This window comes from Pantherophis guttatus, chromosome 1 (assembly GCF_059756535.1).
Source record: "Pantherophis guttatus breed Tessera chromosome 1, ASM5975653v1, whole genome shotgun sequence".
Lineage (NCBI taxonomy): Eukaryota > Metazoa > Chordata > Lepidosauria > Squamata > Colubridae > Pantherophis > Pantherophis guttatus.
Genome location: NC_142063.1, coordinates 85,960,014 through 85,976,682, shown reverse-complemented (window position 1 = coordinate 85,976,682; position 16,669 = coordinate 85,960,014). Strand labels below are relative to the sequence as shown.

The 16,669-nt window shown below is 34.0% G+C and overlaps 1 protein-coding gene across 1 annotated transcript in view; it reads left to right on the top strand.

The window, feature by feature from the left end:
- ANO1 (anoctamin 1) overlaps positions 1-16,669 on the top strand; it is a 126,292-nt gene that overhangs the window by 35,425 nt on the left and 74,198 nt on the right. Inside the window, exons 2-3 of the mRNA XM_087877521.1 lie at positions 4,136-4,314; positions 8,311-8,631. Coding sequence (XP_087733647.1) covers positions 4,136-4,314; positions 8,311-8,631 — 500 coding nt within the window. The remainder of the gene's footprint in view (positions 1-4,135; positions 4,315-8,310; positions 8,632-16,669) is intronic.

The following is a 16,669-nucleotide window of genomic DNA, read 5'->3' as shown; positions in this document are numbered from 1 at the left end:
AAAAGGAGAAGGGCCACCTTAGTACCTATTGTCTGGACGCTATAAAGAATGATACCAGGATGACCATGACAGAGAATCATGGAGAATGCTGATCCATTGAGTGGCCAAGGGTTGGACATGACTGAATGGCCGATAACAATGAGAAAGGCTCAGCCATTAGCAACTTTAGTTGCTTTTGATGGAACAAGCACATATGAAGTCCTAATTACACTATTTATTTTACATTATCTGTGATATTTATGGAACATAAAGTAAGTGAGAAAAGGGGAAGTACAGATATTAAAATGATGGATTTAGTGTTCACGGATTGAGCAAATACTTGACTCTAACAAATATTTCCTGTGTGGTTCCGGAAATTCACTTACTCTTACAGTGCTTCAGTTTACAATAATTGAATGAAAGGTTTATAGTTTACTTCCTTGCATCTACTCTTTGTATAATTTTACCTATTAAGAATAGTAAAGAATGTTAAGAATCTATATACAGTGTGTGTGTGTATGGGTGTGTATGTGTGCATTTGTAAATAGACAGACAGCAACTACTATTCATTATCCCTTTGGCACTGCTGTATTCTAAAAGTAACACATTATTATGAAATGTGTTATTTGATTGAGAAAACAAAATGATTAAACTAGATGTTTTAGAAAAATATTTTATACATAAAATAATTGTGTTTAATTTTGAAATACAGTAAGTAACATGCCCCATTTAAAAAGTTATTGTAACATTGAAATTAACATTTAATTTATTCAAAATACAATACAACATTCCCCAAATAGATCACAATGCTTGTTCATTACAGTCAATTTAACTGTGGCTTCTGGAATAAGCTCAGGCACAAAGAATTTACTGGTAAGATTTCTTAAGCCTTCAGTAGTAGATCTTTCCACATAGTGAAGCAACAATGAAAACACTTCTTGTTATCATAATGTCTGAACTTTCAGTAGACATGGTCTTATTAAAATATTGCTTTTGGTTAAATAATGTGATTAATATGCTGAATGTACCAGTTGGAAGTGATAGCTCTTCAAGTATGTAGACTTCTTGATGCTGTTCTAACTTTTTTCTGCCTGCATACATTTCATTACCTGATTAGATAGCATCATCTACAAGCAAATAACAAAGCTAAGACAGCACCAAGGACTCTATAGTTCAATCCTGAGCTTCAGGATTGATATTACAGATACTATCTTCTCTTTAAGTATATCTAGGATAGCAGTCAAGCAGTCCAATTATATTGGACTGCTTGACTGCTTATTCCCAAAAGAGTTTATTGTCAAAAAATTGTATATGCAGCTTTTTTGAGTTGATTCTGAAAGGATTTGGTTGGGATGTTACTTTATTTGGGCTAACCCACATAATCTTGTTATGAGTAAAATTTCTTCATAATACTACAAATATAATTTATGCCAACTAAATACAATACCAAGGTCCAGTTTATATATGTTCACCTGGCCATTATTTCTGTGATGTATTTAAGATAATAAATAATAATTAAATATGCACCTGAATCATGATCTATCATATTCGCATGTTCATTGGAATTAAGGACAACTGTAGACCTCCATTTTAACCCAGTAATAATGTGCCAATATTACACCAAATAAAGTTTGGAGGCAAGTATGTGCAAGCATGGCTGTCTCTTTACATCTTAACATGTTTCCGACAGGGGTCACAGGTCAGCTTTTACATCTGTTTTATGAAACCAATCCACAAAGCATTTGTAATTGATTTTTTTCTGTTGCCAATAGGAGGGAGGGAGGGAGGGAGGAAGGAAGGAAGAATTGTCACTGTCAGAAATACCTATCTCTTTCAAGCCAAAGGATAATGGATCTAGAAGAAGAAATGGTTTAGTTTCTCTGCCAGAGGGTGAACTTGCTTTGGTTCAGAATTATCTAACCAAATTACCATTAGGGAAAATTTGTATATTTTATTATCAGTTTATTTAAATATAGTATTGCTCTAGTGTAAAATAATTGTGAATACAAATGATGGGTTAATAGCTTCCTGCACCAATTACGTACCTATGAAACTGCAAATTATTCAGTTAATTTGTTTTATGTATTCTTATTATATTAAAAGTATCAACTCAAGGAAACAAGCTGATTACTTCTGCAGACCTGGGAATATTTAGAATAAAGTTTCTTTTCTTTCAAGAATTCAACAAACATCCTCCTTATATAATTGTGTAAACCTCCTGCATTTAATTCATCAGTCTAGTGCATAAGAAGGAGCATTCCTTGAGCTATTTTGGCCACAATCCACTCAGTTCTTTAAAAATTAGCACTACAATCGTAAATTGGGCCTTGGGAAAAAAGGGAATGAGAAAGCCAATGAAATTGACTTAATATCATAATATGGATTAGACCAGCTCCAGTTAATAACATTACAACTTTATTTTAGACTATCTGAAGTTTCCAAAACTTCCAAAATAGCCCCACATATAACACATGGCAGAAATCCAGCCAAGAGGTTACTAGAGCACATAGAACTGATGTCAGGCGATCCCTGCCCAGAACGTTTTGCAACTAGCCTCAGTATCCAACTTTTAGGGGATTGATCCTACCTGCTTTTTCAAAGTGGGTTTTGATACAGCACACAGAGAGTTACCCTTTTCAACTAGAAGGGAAAAAAACCTATCCTTGACCTGATTGTCTGTGATTTTATTAATTGTTGAGCCATTACTATCAAGCTTTGCAAGCTCTCTAAGATAGTTGGGAACAGCTCAACTTCAAAAAATGACTGTGTTTTAGGTAATATTTTGCTCAAGCAATATTTTTTCCAGAATTTTAAAATTATAATAAGTGCTGATTCAAAAGAACATGTCAGTTCCAGTTCCAGCCTTAATTTGAGAAAAGTTTCAATTAGTGTTCTAGTCATATTTTTTTATTTGTGGCAGATTGGGTTCATAGTTTTTCTTTTATGCTGTATCAATTCAACAGGTGTCACAATGAAGATTGCCCTCTGTTGCAGAGCATTCTATCATGTGCCTACAAGAAGGTCCCAAATATAGTTGCACATAGCATTTCATACAGGAAAGTTGGAGATGCGCTGCCAATAGTTGCATGATAGTTAGCTTTGCCTGCAGCACCCAAACTTTGTGCTTCATGGGGGAAAATAATTTGAGAAGCAAGTTATGCATGTCTAATCTTCTCTGGATCTTTTAAAATACCAACTTCATTAGACCATCTCATTCTTAATATAAGATTCAGGATTATAGATTACTTGAGGTGTGAAAAGCCTTGAATCACCCTGTTATCCTCACATAGTGACTAAAGGAGTGATGGCAATCTCAAAAACAAATCACAATAAAGGTATTGTTTTAGTATAACATACTGACAATTGAGATAAATGCGTTGTGTTATAATGCATCCCTATTACACTTTTGTAAGTAAACCAGCATCTATATAATGTACTGGTGATGCAAAAGTTGGGATTTAAATTACACTTATCCTGGAATTTACTAGAAGTTCATTTTTACTTTCTAGATTACAGCTTTATATTACTGAAGTATTTACATGTCACCTTTTTATGATTTCCTGTTGATTAAGTAATACATTTGTTCTGCCTTACATCTTACATTGTTCACACTTGTAACAGTATAGGGGCTCAGGTATATACACTGGCACATTGTCATTGTTTAAAATTTCATAATTATTTACAATTGACAGAATCGACTCAATTTGTGTTCTGACTATAACATTATTTATACGGTACGGTTGTGTAGGTAAGTTAGCATGCAGCATATTCCGTGTGGGTCTCTTGTTTTGTTCTGCTTATATGCTACTATTATTTGTTTGTGTGTTGAGGACAATGAATTTGTAATGGCTGTTTGTGAAACAATTAATTAGACATTCAATTCATTCAGCTGCTACTGCAGTCTAAAGAGTCTGGCAGCATCTATATTGTGACACGAAATCTTTTCTACAGTGCTGATTAGCTGAGCCAATGCCAAGAAGGAACCTGGGCAAAGCATACAAGTGTTCAGAGTAGAGCTGGGGAGCATAAGGGAGAGAAGACAGGGGAGGTCCTTTCAGACAACAAAAGACAGGGGGAGAGGCAGTCCTGGACATGTTCCAGCTGGAAAAGAGATACCATGAAAAGCTCTAAGCTAAGCTGTTTCTCTTTTCTTTAGACCCTGACGGTTCATTTCATGGGGTGGAGTTTCTCCCAGAAAATTTCAGAGATGCTTCTAATGAAACAACAATGAGGATGAATGAGAAATACTCCACATTACCTGCCGAGGAGAAGGGAATCCACATCATCAACATCAGAGCTATTGAAGACATCGGCTATGTTCGCACAGAAAGTACGGTGAGTAAAAGAGCCGCTTGCTCACCTGGTCTGTGGTTTCAGGAGGCACCTAGGTAATGCAGCTTAATTTCCCTAGTGCCATACAATTTTGTGGCTGACGTTGTACAGCTCACAGTATTCTCTTCCTGGGCTCTGTTGTTAGTCACTAAAAACATGGCATAGCTTTTTTGGTCATTTATAAAAAATAAGAATGAAAAGGGTTTTTTTGGAACAGCATCATTCTGAAGAACCGTATAGGAAAAAAGACAGACATCTGTGTGTGTGTGTATGCCTTTACAATTGTTCTGTATACACACATACAAATACATATATATGCATAAACACACAAATATGTAAGTAACTATTTTGCATCTAATTGCATTACAGAAATAATATATAGAGTTTCTGATTTTTGCACTGATATCAATTTTATCTTTAAGTACCCACATTGTATAACTTTTCAAAGTAAGTTTAATCTTATTGGTTTTTTTATATTTACATCAATGCAATCCTCAAAAATATGTGACTATTTATCGGAATTAAATTATTAGTGGTATTTAACCTACAGACATGCAAAGTCAGGTCTAATTTGAATTTTTAAATTAAATCAATATGCTTATTTTGTAAGTTATTATCAGAAACAAAGTGACAATCTTAACATATTCATAAGCCAATTTTGTATATATAATCAATTTTGAAAGCTCATTGTTTCAACTATTTTTTAAAAATCAAATTTTAAATTTTAACTTATCAAATAGGATGGCAAAAGCTTTCAAGAAATAGCAATTAAAGTATTGGAGCAAGACAGAGGGACCAAGGTCCAAATCTATGAATAGCTACTGAAATTTGAGGGATGATTTTGAATTGCACAGGATTGTTGTTGTGGAAAAAAGCTGGAGGAAGGAGTGCCATGTAGTCCTGGAAAAAAACAGAGATATAAATCTAACAAACAAATACAAATAAAAGAATGAAGTTAATAGGCTTAGAAATCCATATATGTAGAGAAGGCAAAGTTATAACAGTACAAATGGCATGGTTAAAAAACCTTGCTAATACATAGGATTGTGATTGAGTAAACTAATAAAAATTAAGAATAAAAAAGACAGTAGGTTAAGAAAATTGGAACACGATGTTTTGCTTCTTAATAGAGCATTCTAAATACCCCACTAAGAGAAGAACTTAGAAGAACTATGACTTGCAAAGTCATAAAACTTGAATTGCCTTTCAGAAATGGGGGAGAGAAAATATTTGTATCCTTTCCATTAATAATTACTTATTGGTTAGTGAATTTATATGGCATTTGGCAGGAATAACTGAATGCATGTGCAGTCAGGCTTTATATGTCCTTTTTAAGAACAGAGGTTTTGTTATAAAATTTAACTCTGGGGTTTCCAATAAAAAATTGAAATTAGTGTAACAATAACATAATGTAATAATGTAATGACCTGAAAAAATACTTTTAGAGACACCTATTGCAATTAGGGTGTATAATTAGGGTGTATAACACTTACATGTCTCTCTCCCATGATACAAACATTAAAGGGGAAAGAATATATTCCTGTGTCTAGATGATTTGGTCAGAATGGGGGATATATGTAAGCATGGAATTATGGTGCCATGGTAATTCATAATAATAATTGTGTGGGGAGCAGCTCTTTGAAACGATTACATTAAGGATTCATTGAGCCAACTATGGAAGCAACATTTTTATATTGATTCAAAATATTTGGAAGTCCAAATTGTACTGTGGTATGCTAGTTAGGAACATTAAAAGCATTAATAAAAATTAATCAATATACTCGATTTGTGGGTGGAGTATAATGATTGTTAAATTCAATATTTTTATACCCCTACACAATTCTTACAAGCAATAGGGAATTGAATGAAGCCATGTAGCTGAAAAAGAACCAATTTGTATTCAATAGAATCTTGTGCCCTTTTTAAATTTCTTATAAATTGCAAAACTATGAATCAAATACAAGTTTGATTCAGTGCTTTGAAAGAGTGTTGAACCAACCATGTTTTTCTAGTGGAGAAATCTGCCTAGGTTTCTTACTGTCATAAATAAATAAGTAAACATGACATGAAAGCAATACAAACACATGTAACAAGAAACTAATTAGACATTTTCAGTGATAATGAATGGAAAAGTAAATTGTGTTTATGTACATATATATATATATATACACACACACACACACACACACACACACACATATATATATATATGTAGGTCTTTGGTTATTCGGGTCTTCTCCCACGTAAAATTGGAAGTGTCTTGGCGACGTTTCGACGAAGTCTCATTCGTCATTTTCAGATTAAAATTCTTTAAAAACTGTTTATAGGTCCCCTACAATAAATGTAGACAGTACAAAAACAGAAGAAATAAAAAATAGCAAAGACACAGTGTTGAAATCTACAACAGATTTAACAGATCACTAAAAAATTAAATTGTCTATATGCAGTCTTCCATCATGGACTAGCATAACCTTAAACACCCGACTAATTCTATTACCGCAGATTTTAAAGGCATTTTAGTCACCTTAGCTAAAATTTATATACTAAAACTTACTAAAGTTCTTAAACAAAAAGACTTCACAGACTCAAAAGGTCAGAGTATCTTTGTCAAAAAGTATAAAAAAAGATGGATTAAATTTTTTTCCCCTTAAAAAGGAAGCATCTGTTTTTTATGCCTCAGTCCAATTTATAGAAAGTGGTCTCTGGAGAAAGACCACACATGCAAACTTGGAAGCATTGAAGGTTTTCTTTCTTCTTACAGTCCAATAAAGTAATGATTTGAAATACTTTGTTTAATTAAGGATAACTAGGTTTATAAATGGCATTCCCAATCTGAAACATCAGCATGAGTTTTCACTGCCCAAAGTAACTCAATCGTTTTAGTCATATGGTGATTCTAAGGTATCAAATTTTCCCAATGTAGTGAGTTGCAAAAGTCTTTACAGGTGCATCTATTTATGTAGCACTCGATACTTAGCATTTTGAAAGCTATCTTCTGTTTAGAAGTTCTATCCTGTGACCTACATTTTAGCTTGAGAGTTTGAGGGGATAAAATAACAATCCTAAATGCCGCAATTGTTTTAGGAATTGTAAATCAGATCCTGCTGTACATCTCTGAGTAAACTTGGTTTATCCACATTAAATGTGCCCACACATTACACTAAGCCATGGTTTCCTTAATCATGATCTACAAATAAGCAACAAATACTTCTAATGGAAGATAAATTGAGATTCATAACCCTTACATTTTTTTTACTCAGAAACCTATTTTTAAGAAGCACGTATCTTTTGAAAAATGCAAACTTTAATTGCAATACGACTTCCAGTTATCACAAAACTGCAGGGGGTAGGATGACAGTTGTATTTCCATTTTAATTTTCCATGAGAAAAAATCACGAATGAAGCAAAAACTGAACCTTGGTCCCTTACTGGCCGAAGTCCATGGATCTTTTTGGCTGAGCTGTATGACCAGCTGGTTTCTTTCAGTCTTTATTAAAACTGATCTCTTTTTCTTCAGATGTTGAAGAAAAGTGACAAATATTTGAATGTAATATTAATGTATTTGTCAGTAGTAAAAAGACAAATATCCTTTCTGGAGTAAAGCATGTGATTTCAACACATGTTTAACACACTATTAAACAAAAAACCCAAAGCGCTTAACGCGATCTGTATCTCTAGTTGAAAATCAGCTAATGATTTTCAGGATGCAGTAATTTGAGATCTTAACATACAGATTTCACAAAGCCAGTGTACTGTGCAAAACAAATGAGTGAAGTCATCTGTTACCTCAGATGGCTTGTTATTTGTGTGTTCTTTGTTTACCATTTCAGGCCCCTGACCCACCAACAAAGTTTTAAATATTAATGAGCAGTGTTTTGTAAGTTTACAGTCTGGCAAAATTACCCATCTTTGCTGTGTCCGAAAATAACTATTTAAATCCTTAACTATTTTGATGTTTAATGTCAACATTTTTTTCAATCTCTTTCATTTCATTTACAGCTATTAAATTCATTCTCACAAGATCCAGATGCCAACTGCAAATATGGACTTTTTTTTAGAGATGGCAAAAGAAAAGTGGATTATATTCTGGTTTACCACTACAAGAAGTTTAGTAGGACACTCGCTCGGCTAATCCATTTCAATGATTTGGAGCCTCGAAGCGTTAAGCAAGATAAACCACTTCCTGGAAAAGGAGGGCAGCTTAGCATGGATGAAAGTGCACCTCACATGGATTATCATGAAGATGACAAGAGATTCCGCAGAGAAGAGTATGAAAGCAACCTTATGCAGGCTGGCCTTGAGTTGGAAAGAGATGAAGATGTAATTACTCTTTTTTCTTTTATTTTACTGTGTATATAAAAATTTTTAGTATATTGATTGGTTGCTGAAAAGTTCATGAGAATCTCAAAGCCTTCATAGGTTCCCAGGCAATTAAGCATATTTCTAACATACTTGGAAACTAGTCTTTAATATCATTTATTTTTCATGTGACCCTCGGCATCCATATTTTATATTTACCAAGATACAAGAAGGAACGTTTGCATTGCATGCACATTCTTTACCATATAGAGATAATTTTCTATGGGATTATACTTGCTGACAGTGAAGTTTTTTCATATATCTATTTATTTATCTATCTATCTATCATCTAACTATACACATACATATAAACATACATACCCATGCATATACAGACACATTCATACACATACATGTAAAAATCAAGCTAGGGCTTATTTTCAGGATGCATCTTATTTTCAGGGAAACACAGTATATAATGGATTTCCTCTTAAAAGTGATTGTACAAAAATGCAAACTGAACACCACTGTATATTATTAGAGCCATTATATTTAACAAACTTGCATAAGGGCACATGGCTTTCATTTCTAATAATCACATCTCAAGCGATCATTTTATAAAATGAGAAACTGATGAGTTACCTTAAGCTTTTTCAAGTCTCCTATCAAAATATGATGGAAGAATATATTCTGTCCAGCTATTGAATGTTATTAGCATTCAGCCAACAATAGACCAGATAGGAGCCATTAGATAACCTTGACTCATCTAGAAAAGGCTAAACAGGGCCAAGCTGGCTGAAGTTTGATGGGAAAATCTCAACAGAAGCAGGAAAAAGTTCCAGACTATTTGTATTTTATTGTTAAAATATGTATATAGACTTGTCCATTTGGTTACCAGGAATTAGTCTCAATATTTTTTAGGATGCCTAGCATTGCAGCATTTAGACATGCAAGTTTTTAGAGCTTGAGCAAAGAACAATGATTTCAGAAAATTTATTTTTTATTAAAAAGTTTTAACAAGTATTACAACAATTTTTACCCATCCCTCCTCCCCACCTTCCCTCCTTAGTTTCTATGACCGTACAATCTGTAATTATACCTAACAAAAAGAACTGTGGAATAAATTTTATCTTCTTTTTGAGAATGTTTTGGATAATCCACCATATTTTTATCCAAAATGCCTTGATTTTTTTACATGTCCACCATATATGATAATACATGGCATCATCACATTCACATCTCCAACACTTAGGTTGCAAACTTGGATACATACAGGCTAGCTTTTTAGGATCTAGATGCCATCTATAAAACATTTTATAAAAATTCTCTCTTAAGTTTTGGGCTTGCGTAAACTTTACATTTCTAACCCATATTTTTTCCCACGTTTCCATCATTATTGGTTCTTCAATATTTTGTGCCCATTTTATCATACAGTCCTTAACTAGCTCTGTTTCTGAATCTATTTCTACCAATGCATTATACAACCTTTTTATATGCATTTGACTTTGGTCTCTAATTTGTTTTACCAAGTTCTCCTCATTTTGCAAGATACCAATTTTCTGATCTTCTCTCCATCTAGCTTGCAACTGTCCATACTGAAACCATGTTTGAATTATCCTTTCTTCTCTTAATTGATTCAAAGATTTTAGTTGTAACATACCTCCTTCCTTATTAAGAAGCTCTTTATAAGTAATCACATCTTGTTTTTGCTCTACACTTATATTCTCTATCGCATGTCTGGGTATTGCCCACATTGGTAATTTATTGTTTAATTTATACTGATACTTTTTCCAGACATGCAATAAAGCATTTCTTAATATAGGACTTAATATAATATAATTATTCTTAATATAAGTCTTGTGCACTTTCTTATCATATAATAAATAAGCATGCCAACCATAAACCAAATCATATCCCTCAATATTCAATATTCTTTCTTATGTTGAATTCATCCAGTCAGTAATTGCTGACAGAACAGCTGCCTCATAATATAATCTTAAATTGGGCATTTTGAGACCTCCTCTTTCACATATATCGTGCATTATTTTTTGTTTTATTCTCGGTCTCTTCCCTGCCCAGACAAAGTTATTAATACCCTTTTGCCATATCTTCAAATTCTCATCTTTTTTAAGTATTGGTATCATTTGAAAAAGAAACAAAAACTTAGGCAAAACATTCATTTTTACTGCTGCTATTCTTCCTAACAAAGATAATTGTAATTTTTTCCAATGTTCCATCTCTCTCTGTATTTTTTGCCACAACGGATCATAATTATGCTTAAATAATTTTGCATTTGATGTCATAATATAGACCCCTAGATGCTTAATTTTTTTTACAATTTCAAATCCTGTTAGTCTTTCTAATTCATCTTTTTGATTTATAGTCATATTTTTAGTTATTATCTTCGTTTTCCCTGCATTTATTTTAAATCCAGATACTTGTCCATATTGATTAATTATATCCATTAAACCTACAACCGACTGTAATGGTTGAGTTAAAGTAACAACCAAGTCATCTGCGAATGCTCGTAATCTGTAGTCATACTGCCTAATTTTAATTCCATTTATTTTGTCCGACCCACGTATCTTACTTAACAAAAATTCCAAGGTCAAGATGAACAATAATGGAGACAAAGGACATCCTTGTCTTGTTCCCTTTTCTATATTAAAAGTATCTGTTAAACTACCATTAATTATTATTTGCGCTGTTAGTTTCTGATATATTGCCTGAATAGATTGTGTAAAATATTCTCCAAACTGCATCTTTTCTATTATTTTCAATAAAAATTGCCAATTCAATCGATCATATGCTTTCTCCGCATCAAGAAATATCAGCACCGCAGGGATTTGGTTGTTCTTTCCCAAATACTCCAATAGGTTAACAACTTGCCTTACATTACTCTCATTTGTCTACCAATTATAAAACCAGTTTGATCATTATGAATCATTTGTTGCATGACTGTCATTAACCTATTTGCTAGTATTTTAGCAAAAATCTTGTAATCTGTATTTAAAAGTGATATAGGCCTAGAATTTTTTGGCTGGGTGTGGTCTTGCTCCTCCTTTGGAATCAAAGAAATATAAGCTGTCCTCCAGGATGGGGGTACATTTCCTCTAGATTGTATGTTAGTAAATAATTCTTTGAGTGGTCCCACCAGTTCTAACTGCAAGTTAGTAAGCAGCTGTCAAACCATCCGTCCCAGGAGCTTTACCCACTTTCAACTGCTTAATTGCAAACATAATCTCCTCGGAAGTTATTGGTTGATTTAAACCTTCCCTTTGCTCTTTTGTAATTGTAGGAATATTCTCTTTCTGTAAGTATCTATCTATATCTATACTTAGAATTTTATCACTAGCATACAACCTCGTATAAAATTCTAAAAATGCTTTTTTAATCATATTTTGCTGATAAACCTCTTTACCTTTATATTCTATTTTCTCTATGGTCCGTGACTTTTGTTTTTTCCTTAACAGATATGCTAACCATCTCCCTGGTTTATTAGCATTGCAAAAAGTATTATGTTTAGCATATTGCAAATTAGTTATGACCTGATCTGCCATTAACATATTAAATTGCCCTCGCAATTTATCAAAGCTTATTCTTTTTTTAAAAATTTCCTTTTCTAAGTCCTTCCTTTTTTTTCCTGTTTATGTCTATGTTTATTATTCAAATATATCAAAATACTTCTCATATATGCTTTACTTGCATCCCAAACCATTTCCATAGATGTACCCTTATGCATATTTATAATGAAAAATTCTTTCATAAATTTTTTACATTCTTTTACATTTTCCTCATATCTAAACAGATTTTCATTTAACCTCCAAGACCTCTTAAATCCCATTCCATACTCTAATTCCATCCAAACTGGACTATGATCCATTAAAGCTCTTGGGCAGATCTTCGTCTTCTTCACCCTAGAAAAAATATCATTAGTAGTTAATATGAAATCAATCCTAGAGAAAGATTGATGTCTATCAGGAAAAAAAGGTAAAGTCTTTTTCTTCGGGGTTCCTCTCTTGCCAGATATCTCTCAACTCCATATCATCCATCATTTCAAAAAACGATTTTGGCAATCTGGCACGCGTTGAGATATTCTGCAAGAGCCCCTTCTTATCTTTTTTAGTGTCCAAAACTCCATTCCAATCACCCAGTAAAATACATGATTTATAATCCCATTGTAGTAACTTGGAATGTAAAAACTTATAAAATTTTTCCTGTTGTTGGTTCGGTGTATAGACTCCAATTAAAAGTATTTTTTCTCCTTTTATTAAAAGTTCAATTGCTATAAATCTTCCTTGATCATCTGCTTCAATTAATTTAGCAATTATGTCTTTTTTTAGGTATATAACTATACCATTCTTCTTCTTGGAGGCAGATGCAACAAAATGTATGCCTAACCTTGCATTTATTAAGTATTTTTGATCTTTCCTTCTAATATGAGTCTCTTGTAGACAGATTACATCATTTTTAAACTGTTTCAAATAATGAAATATTTTTCTCCTGTTTTGTGGTGAATTTAGGCCATTAACATTCCAAGTCAGAAATCTAGTTGCCATTCTTGGCCACCTGAAGCTTTTGGAGCATCTGCTGGAAATCTCCATGCATTTTGCTTTTTGGTCTTGCTCCTCCCACTGCTTCTTTTTTTGTAGTTTCTTGAATCATCTGTAGTTGCTGCAATCTTAATGCTTCTTGACACTTGGCTGCCACTCGGGTCTGTCTTTGATCCTTAGGTTCTTCTATTTTATCGACTACCTTCAAAGCTTGAGCAGTAGTTGAAAGTTGTATTAAATCTTCTTGAGTAATCAAAGCTCCCCTTTGGGCCTGTGCCAGCGATTCTTCCTTCTCCCCCTTTGTTGCCCCCTCTGCTTCTGGCTTCCTTCTGGCTTCTGGGGACTGTGGGCATCCAGCCTTTAGTACATTGGTGTAAATATCTCTTGCCTTCCACACTGAGTTAAGACAATATCTTTCTCCTGAATAGTTCACCACTAGTCCAGCTGGAACCTCCCATCTGTTCTGTATCTGACGGTTTCTCAGTTCTTCCACCAGAAAGGCATAATCCCTTTTGGCTCTCAACATTTTGGGGGAGATTTCTTTCAGTATTAAAACCTCCTGCCCTTGCACTTGAAGTTTATTTTTAAAAGTGACTTGTAGGATTTCATTGCATATTCTCCTTGTTGTAAAATAGACTACAATGTCTCTTGGTAAATGTTTCTGTCTCGCAACCCATGAATGAACACAGTAAATGTTGTCAATTTGCCATTCAAGATTTGCTTTTTGATCTCCCATTATCTGTGCAAATGCTTCTGAAAAGATCTCTCTCAAATTCTCTAGCTTATTTTCTTTGAGGCCTCTTATTCTCAAAGCAAATTCCATATCTCTATATTGTATCATTATCACATCGGCCTCTGCTCTTTCCATCTTATTCTGGACCTGTCCCATTTTATTTTCCAAGTTCTCATTAGACTGCTTAATTTCTTCCACTTTTTCATCTATTGCTTCAATATGGCCTGCCAGACCTTGAACTGCCATGATAATACCTTCTCTAATTTCTTGATTTCGTTTTTGAATAATCTCTTTAATTTGAACTATCTCCTCAGCAACATCTCGAATTTTATCCTCAAACGCCGAAGTAACTTTTTTTTTCTGTAACAGAGGCTTGTGTTTTAAGGGCTTCCTGCAACATTTCAAGTGCTAATATTGGTGGTTCCGTTGGAACAGAGAGAGATTGCAATTTGGACGTTTAAGCTGGCGAGCTCCCAGCACTTTTAGGGGCAATAGTCTTTATTTGTTTTGAAGCCATTTTTAGTTTCCAATTTGAATTTATTCAGCAGCCAGAACAACAAATCCACCAAATCCAAAAATTCCAAAAAGTCTTTAAATAATATCAATCCTTTTTTAAAAAAATATCTCTGCTGTAGTCTTTTTAGCCTTTAATCTTCTTTTTTTTTTAAAGCAAAAATCTCTAATTTTGAACAGGGGCTAAACGAAACTTTCCTTTTTAACTTTCGCTTTCACGCCCCATTAAAGCTCAATCGCGATCTTGGTTTCACTTTCTCCCCTTAATGAGTCAGAAAGAAGTAATACACATTGGGAGTTAAAGTTCAGTACTTGCAAATCTGATCTCTCCTGAGTTTGCTCAGCCTGCTTCCGAATGATGTTTATTCCAAGCGTTGTTTGCAGGGGTGGTCGCGGCGTCTTCTTCTGCTTAAAGCAGAAACGTCCTGGATCCGGAGCTCTGTTGGGCTTCCAGGGAGCTCTCACCCTTCGAGCCCCAGAATTGTTCCTGGGGCTCCTTGGGGAGCTCTACCTACGCCCGTCTGCTCTCTTCCTCCCCTTTTCCCGGGAAGAAAGATTCCAAGCCACTAGACAGCTGATTTGCGCTGTTCTAGCGGCTTTATGTGATCGCGGGGCTGGCACTCAAAAAGGAGCGTCTTCGGCGCCTGCGGTGCCACCGGAAGTCCGATTTCAGAAATTTTAAAGGTACCTCCTAACTCATCAAATAAATTAGTCAAAATGTGTTATATCAGTTAAAAGAAGAAAAAAGCTAAATAATGGTAATTAAGCTGTTTTTCTCAGAAATGGCAGGGACTTCTGGTGGTACAACTAAATCCATGTGTTATGTGAAAGAGATTAAATTATGATGAAATGAGGCATAATAAATTTATATCTGGGACAACTAATTTGGGCACTTGGGCAGATGGTGGTTATAATTTTTTTTACCAAACCTATAAATCAAATATAATGCTTCATAATGTTGAGTAGTACTGTACTGCTTTTCATTTGAAACCCATGTTAACTCCAATATATAAGAAGACAGAATCTAATCTAATTTGCGAGATCACTTTATTCATTTACAGTATTTTTATTCTCCCAATCATGGTATGCATATCCCCACATTGTACAATATTAATATTTCTTATATAGAATTTAAAATGCAATGTATGATCTAAAGCAATGCAAAAAGATATCAGAGCATATGCATACAAATGAATGTGGTTAGGCCACCACAATGCCATTGCCAAAATAAATAACAATGTTTTCAGCGTGCTTACAAAAAGAAGTGGAAGGATATCCAGATGGAACAGTATAAAACAGTAGTAGTGCTAGTGCCTTGTGTATCATTCATGGTATGTAATACTATATACCTTTCATAATACATGTAATAAGCTTGGGAAAAAGCAATACTAATTTTACTGAATGCAGATTCTCATATTCCCTCATATTCAGGTTTTGCAACAGTTCACAGGGTTGTACTGGGTATAAAATATAAAGGTTCTAAGGTAGGCTATAAAAAGTTTCTTTTAAAGTTTCTTATATTACATATTCTAAGTTCCGAATTTAAAGAGATAGGAACATAGGAAACACACTTGTAGATCAAATCATAGGCCCAGGTAGTCTAATTTTCCATGGCGAACTAGATGCATTTGGAAAGTTCATAAGGCTGGACGGGAGTATAGATATCCCCATCATTTCTCAATCATCATTGCATGTAGTAAACTGTCTATAATTCATAAGGTGATAAAGAGCCAATCAATGTTAGTAGCCATCCACAGCCTATTCTTCCATTAACCTCTTCTGTCCTCTTTTAAAATGGCAGAAATTGGCTAAACATTAGAACTACTGGTAGCCATTTCTACAGTGCTGTGGTATTTTCTTTTATTGGTTCTGAAACTGTTTGTATTTAATTTTGGTGGATACCTTAAACTACTAAAATTGTAAGAATGAGGCAAGTTTCCTCTCTGCCTATGAATGAATTTATATATAACTATCATGTTCTTATCTTTTACCTTCTTTTTTTTCTTTCTGTTCAATTGTATCTAATTCACAGAGATTGCCTGGATAAATCCCTGTAATTTTGTTGGCAAGGTTTTTCAGAAGTGATTTGCCATTGCCTTCTTCCTAGGGCTGAAGAAAGTGACTGGCCCAAGATCACTCACTTGGCTTTATGCCTAAAATAGGACTAGAATTCGTGGTCTCTTGGTTTCTAGCCTGGAAGCATTATACCAACTGGCTCTTACTCCAAGCTAAGGAGGCTCGGTTAGTGTAGTCTTTCTTC